General features: G+C 47.6%; 1 protein-coding gene across 1 annotated transcript in view; it reads right to left on the reverse strand.

Annotated features, from left to right (window-relative positions):
* Positions 1-1884: 1884 nt before the first annotated feature.
* Positions 1885-5964, reverse strand: part of MYO1H (myosin IH) — a 47137-nt gene continuing 43057 nt past the window's right edge. The window contains exons 25-31 of the mRNA XM_007448252.1: positions 5620-5713; positions 5361-5416; positions 4376-4511; positions 3937-4007; positions 3703-3800; positions 2998-3097; positions 1885-1908 (exon numbers count right to left, since the gene is read on the reverse strand). Coding sequence (XP_007448314.1) covers positions 1885-1908; positions 2998-3097; positions 3703-3800; positions 3937-4007; positions 4376-4511; positions 5361-5416; positions 5620-5713 — 579 coding nt within the window. The remainder of the gene's footprint in view (positions 1909-2997; positions 3098-3702; positions 3801-3936; positions 4008-4375; positions 4512-5360; positions 5417-5619; positions 5714-5964) is intronic.

Here is a 5964-nt window from a genome sequence, read left to right on the forward strand (position 1 = left end):
ATGGGTTTTGTCTGCTATTCAAGGGAAACATTACCATTTTATACCAAAGGTATTAATACGGGCAGCCTTTGATACAGTGTATTCGAACAAAACGAGTTTATATTTTGAAATGTTTTTTACAGCTTAGACTTTGTACACCCTGCCCTACTTGTGACAGTTGTATGCCTTTATTTTGTATCCAGCAGCAAAGCCTACAATAAAACTTTAAAACAATCATGACCCAACCTAAAAATCACGTATTGGGTAGATGCTTTTTAAACTGTTGTGTGGGAAACTTTCATATTAGGCCATTTGGATTTTATTAAGTGCTAAGGATGGGAGGGGAGGGGGCTTAAATAATATTTTGTAAATATTTTATACTGTTTAAGTTTTAAACACCAACCCTGCTGTTCGGGTTGAACTTTTTTAGAAAGTTAAAGTGAATGTCAGTTCTGATGTTTTCTGTAGGAATGGAAAAGCCATCATGTAAGTTGTTTTTCAAATGTTTACGTGAAGAGTAACTAACTTTGTGGAACAGTCTGATTAGTTGGGGCTTCTACACCTTATGACCAAATGTTTCTGGCCATCTCTCTACTTTCACATTTCCTTCAACTTTGCACTTGGAGTTTGGAGTCTTTGCTTCCCTGGGATATGAACAAGTCCATGAAACATTCCATGGTGAGTGATACTGTCAGTTGCATACAGCCGTGAGCTGACCATGACAAAGTGTTGGCTGGTCCAGGCTCTGTTATCAGACATATTCTACAAAGAACTCATTTCTTATGTGAGCACTAAGGGCAACAAAAGTCAATATCTGTATTTAAGAACCATCCAAGTAAAAACAAACACTGGCCTAAGATTTGGTGAAGAGCTAAGTTTTATTACACTGTAATAACTTACAATGGAAAAAGTAGAACAGCTTTGGGTCCCTCGTAATGAGGCTTTTTTTCAAATAAGTCATCTGATTGTGGTGACTGGGGGCCTTGCCTCTCCATCGTCCTCCTGTAGTGGCTTAGCAGGGCGGTCGCTGTGCAGGTACCCTGGCCCTCCCTCTGGAATGTGTGTTCTCTGGGGCTCCACCCAGGGTCACTGTAACACGTGTGTGTCACTAACCTTTCTGTCTCTTTCTGCCATGGAAAAGAACGCTATGAATTTCAGAAGTAGTCACTGTGTGTTGTACAAGCATCTGTGGACATATGTAAAATAAAAGTCATATAACGCTTCTACTCAAATCTGTTTTTCTGGGTCTTTTCAGAAACGCCCAGCACAGTCCAGCCACTGAACTGCAGTGCAGTTCACAGGAAAGAGAGCAGAGCAGAGAGCCCATTTTCCGTAGTGTTTGAACTCAAACACTGGAAGGAAGTCTTGGGTGGAAATGCTGCTGGGCTTGTGAAACAGCAGTCGGCTGCTGTTGCCTCCGACTGCAGGTTTGGGGTGGGGAGAGCTACACCTCACCACGTGGAACCTAAAGCCGTGAAGGAATTGGGTATGTTTCTGAGTTCCATGTATTTAAAGCAAAATTCAGATTTTGCAGCTTTATGCTCTCAGGCCACGTATATAATACTTCATTGTGCCTCGGGGCGGCATGACAAAGAGAACCTGTCATCCCCCCATACTGACACATTCAAGTGCCCGTCAAGTGTAGGTCCCATTGGGGATGTTCAAAATCACCCCCTTGGGTGACTTGAGTCTGGCTCCCTAAAGAGAACTGTAGTGCGACAGAACACCTGAGGGTTTGGCCTTTGGCATAAGATGTCACTCTGCTTCTTCAGGGACGATCCTTTTCCTAGAGCTGCTGGAACCTTTGCTTGAAGGTGTCGCTAACTGGACCAAATTCGAGCTTCCTGGGTGCTTTCCTCAGTTGCAGCAGAAACGGCGATGGGAGAGATCAGACGTCATCCTCCCTCAGGACTTCATGCGGACCGACACCTGGGGAAGGTACACGCTGAGGTTTAGAGGTCTCTCCTCTCACTCAGGAGGAGGCAGTGAGCGGTGCAGCCGCCTGCATGGTTGAGGGGAACATGGACAAGCTGCGAGCAGCCAAGCCCCGTCACCCACACCGTCTCCTGCCCCACCTCCCGTGAGACAAGCCACGTCCAGAAGTGGGCTCACTGAGGCCTCAGCTTCAGCCTGAGCCAGCCAGGGAGGAATGGGGGTAAGTTTTAAGACAGCATGTAAACTGAAAAGTCACCTTATACTTTACATTAAAAATCATGCTTCAGTATTTTAACTTGTCCCCAAAGGAGTTACCTGTGTTTGGGGGCAATTACGTGTCTTTGTCCACAAAACAATTTCATCGTTAAATGTGTATGAGACAGTCCATGTTGTTAGACCATTTTTTAGTTTGTATATATATATATATATATATATATATATATATATACACCAAGTATTCATAATTAATTTGCTACAAACCACGTTTTAAAGATTCAGCCCCCTTAGCTTTCAGTTTGTCATTTGCCAGCAGAATTGGATCAGACTTGCTAGGGAGGGCAAAGCGCCGAGCACTCAGGCTTGACTTCTTAAGATGCGCCTGGTTCCCAAACCTCTCCTCCTCAGTCCTGGGATCCTTGTTTTCCAGAGCCCAGGCCTCACCCCCACCCAGTTACGTCATGGTGTCGGGGAGCGGGTCGGGGGAGACACACACACTGGTATTTTTCGAAGCTCGCCAGGAGTTTCCCCCGTGGCGACTCACTTGAGAACCACGTGATAGGGCGTTGAGGCCTTTGACATCCAGTGAAGAGGGGCTTTGACATTTAATAGTGTGAAAAGTTTAATGTCAGCTTCTGGTTCACTGACAAATGTGAGTAAACTGTTCTCCTTTTCATTCAGTGTTTGAATCTACACCTCTAGTACCCACTCCTTCCTATTTTTCAACGTAGAATCAGGGACAGAGGGAGAAATAAACTAGATTAAGATTCTGGTCAATCTACAGGAGGACTGAAATTGGCAGAATTTTAACCTATAGTCTTATTTAAAACTGCTTACACCTCCCCCTCCCCAGACACGGCCACTCACCACTGTTAACTGTCCGTTTTTATCTTTATAGATTTGTTCTTCTGGTCCGGTGTCAAAAACTATTGTGCCTTCTTTTCCAGGACTAATATAAAACTGTAAACTTAAAATACACAGAGTGATAAATTACTGGCATACTCTATTTTCTACTTCAGCTTTGGGTCTGCAAAAGAAAGTCACCTGTGACTCTTACTAGTTTCAAGATCAAATTCCTGTTTCATTACAGAGTTTTATTGTATATTTGAGTAATCGAAAGAAAACCATTTCTGCAACTGGGAAAATGGCCACGCCTTCCTATAGTTATTTTCAAATCGGTTTAGCACAATTCTTCCACAGGCATCAACAGCAGAGGTGTGGCTGGCACCTGCTTTTGCCCGGGGGGGGGGTCCCCCTTTCACTGGGTGACAAATTCCCTTAGGACCATAAGCACCTCCTTTGAAAACTAGATGGTGAGACCACTGTTCATTCCCTTTGGTGAATAAATGATCACTGACTTCATTTCTGTGGCGCCCAAGTCCTAGGGGGTGAGGAGGGAAGAAAGCTGGTGATCGGAGGGGGCAAGGGTACCCCCACCCCTTGTGGGTAGGCAGTTCTTACTTTGCGGGGAGGGGCAGGCCTGGGTGAAACGATTAACATTTGCGTCTTCCTTGATCTGTTAATAGACACTTAACATTGAATGACTTCCTGAGTACAGACGAAACCACCTACCTTCCTTGAACAACATTTACAATGTTCTCCTTCTCAGCCAGCATGACGAGTTTAGTAACTGCCTCAAATATGTGTTTGCACTGTAAGACGGCATCCCCCTGCGGCAGAGAGGAGAGAACACGGCCGGTTCAGTGGTAGTGGCTTCACAGAAGAACATCACTGAGGTTTCACTGGGGGCAGCCAAAGATTTTGGCAGTGCTTCCCTCTGTTAGCAGCCCTGTGGCTGTAGGTTACCTTTTGCTTGTTGTCTTCTGGCGAAATGTGAATGACTAACATTCCGTCGCTGAAGCTGCTGGTAGAGACACCTTAGGACAGATCCAAAGTTAGAGGCCGGGAACTGGACAACTTGACATTAATACAGAAAAAAGGCATGCCTTGGGGGTCCCCAACCCCAGGCTTTTTCCCTCCTAGCTGGCCAAGTGGGGTGGCCCTGCAATCAGCACCTGTGCTTGGAATAAAAAGCTGGTCCCTGTTAAAGGTGACTAGTGTCCGACCCGGATGCCGGAGTGAGATGCCGTTGGCGTTTGTGCCAGAATAAGAGGCACAGCCCGGGCCACCCTGGGTTTTGTGGGCACTCTTCACTTAGGTCTTTCAATGAAAGGCTGCTTCATTGCTGGCGTGCCCGGGAGCTGAGTCAACCCGGTGAGTTTTCTGAAGATTGCCTGCTTCTTACCTTTGAGCGCTGGGTACTCTATTTTCTGCTTGATTTTGGCAAGTTCCACCACGTAAGCTGCTTTCTGAGTGAGAATGAGTTGCCTCTGCCGTGTCTTAAAGCCTTTCCTGTCGTATTTAACGACCGGGATACCGTACTGCAAGGAGGTGACCGTCACTACGAGGCGACGCTTGCTTCGCGGGGGAGGGCGGCAGCGTATCGAGTGCCCTGTTACTCGGCCTCTGGAAACGTTGCTTCGAGCACCCGAACGCAGAGGGGCTCAAACAGATTTTGCATAAATGAGTTTTCCCTGAACCCTGGCTCCCTGCGTGAAAGGCTGTGATTCCTGGCTCTGCCTGTGGCGTTGACCTTCTGAGGTATTCAAGGCCACAGCCACTTGCCTCACGGGGCTGCTCTGAAAGGTCAGCAGAGATGAAGACACTCTGCAGGCGTTAAGAACCCTGACAGCCAGAGGGTGATCCAACCTAGTCACAGGTTTCTAGTCCCCAGGGACCAAAGTGACCAAGCAGCCACTGGAGCCAGTCACCAGCTGCCGCATGCCAGGCCGCAGCCTGTGCCCTTCACACCATCAACCCCTCCGTCCTCCCCATTCACAGAAGGATGGAGGCACCGAAGGCGTAAGTCACCTGCCCAGGATCACACAGCTAAGTTATGAAACCCACGTCGGCGCCCAGGCACACTGCTTCTAAGAGGGGATGTTTAACGATTAAGTGTATGCCTGCATTTCGCTCAACTTCATAGAAAGCCAAACACAGTTCCTGGGTGACGGGTGAGGGCCATAAGAACAGCCACAGGTACCTGATAGTCACGTAACTGTGATCCCTATCATCTTAACACCCGGAGCATCACAGCTGAGAGCCCGGCCCACGCACACGCACCCCTGCCTTTAAACAGTGCTTCCAGACCCCCTTCACGTAGAAGACAGACCCTGTTCCCAGACCCCACAGGGGAATCCTGCCTCAGGCAAGGACACACATTTCCTTACCTGGATTTTCTCACTGCTGATGAGCTGAAGCACTTTGGGATTAATGTCTCCTTCATCTAAGGAAGCAACCAGAGCACAGCGAATCATCACTAAATACCACCCCTGTGCACAAGCCACTGGCATCTGCTGGTTTTCTGTCCCTCTGTGACCAAGAGCTCAACCTGGGAGATAGCTGTCAGGATCAAGCATCTTCCTTTGACTTTTTTTTTTTTTTTTTTAAATAAGGGAAGTGAGCACATAGATGAAAAAAGGGACTTACCTATTCGGCTGTTGGCAAAGGGTTGATTTAAGCTTTCTGCATAGCCTTCTTTCTTTCCCCTGAATATTTCACTTGTAACCACCTTTTGCTGCATCTGGTAATACATAATTAAAAGTACAAAATGGGGGCTTCTCTGGTGGCGCAGTGGTTGAGAGTCCGCCTGCCGATGCAGGGGACATGGGTTCGTGCCCCGGTCCGGGAAGATCCCACATGCCGCGGAGCGGCTGGGCCCATGAGCCATGGCCGCTGAGCGTGTGCGTCCGGAGCCTATGCTCCGCAACGGGAGAGGCCACAGCAGTGAGAGGCCCGCGTACCGCAAAAAAAAAAAAAAAAAAAAAAAAAAAA

This window comes from Lipotes vexillifer, unplaced genomic scaffold (assembly GCF_000442215.2).
Source record: "Lipotes vexillifer unplaced genomic scaffold, Lipotes_vexillifer_v1.1 scaffold236, whole genome shotgun sequence".
Taxonomy (NCBI): Eukaryota; Metazoa; Chordata; class Mammalia; order Artiodactyla; family Lipotidae; genus Lipotes; species Lipotes vexillifer.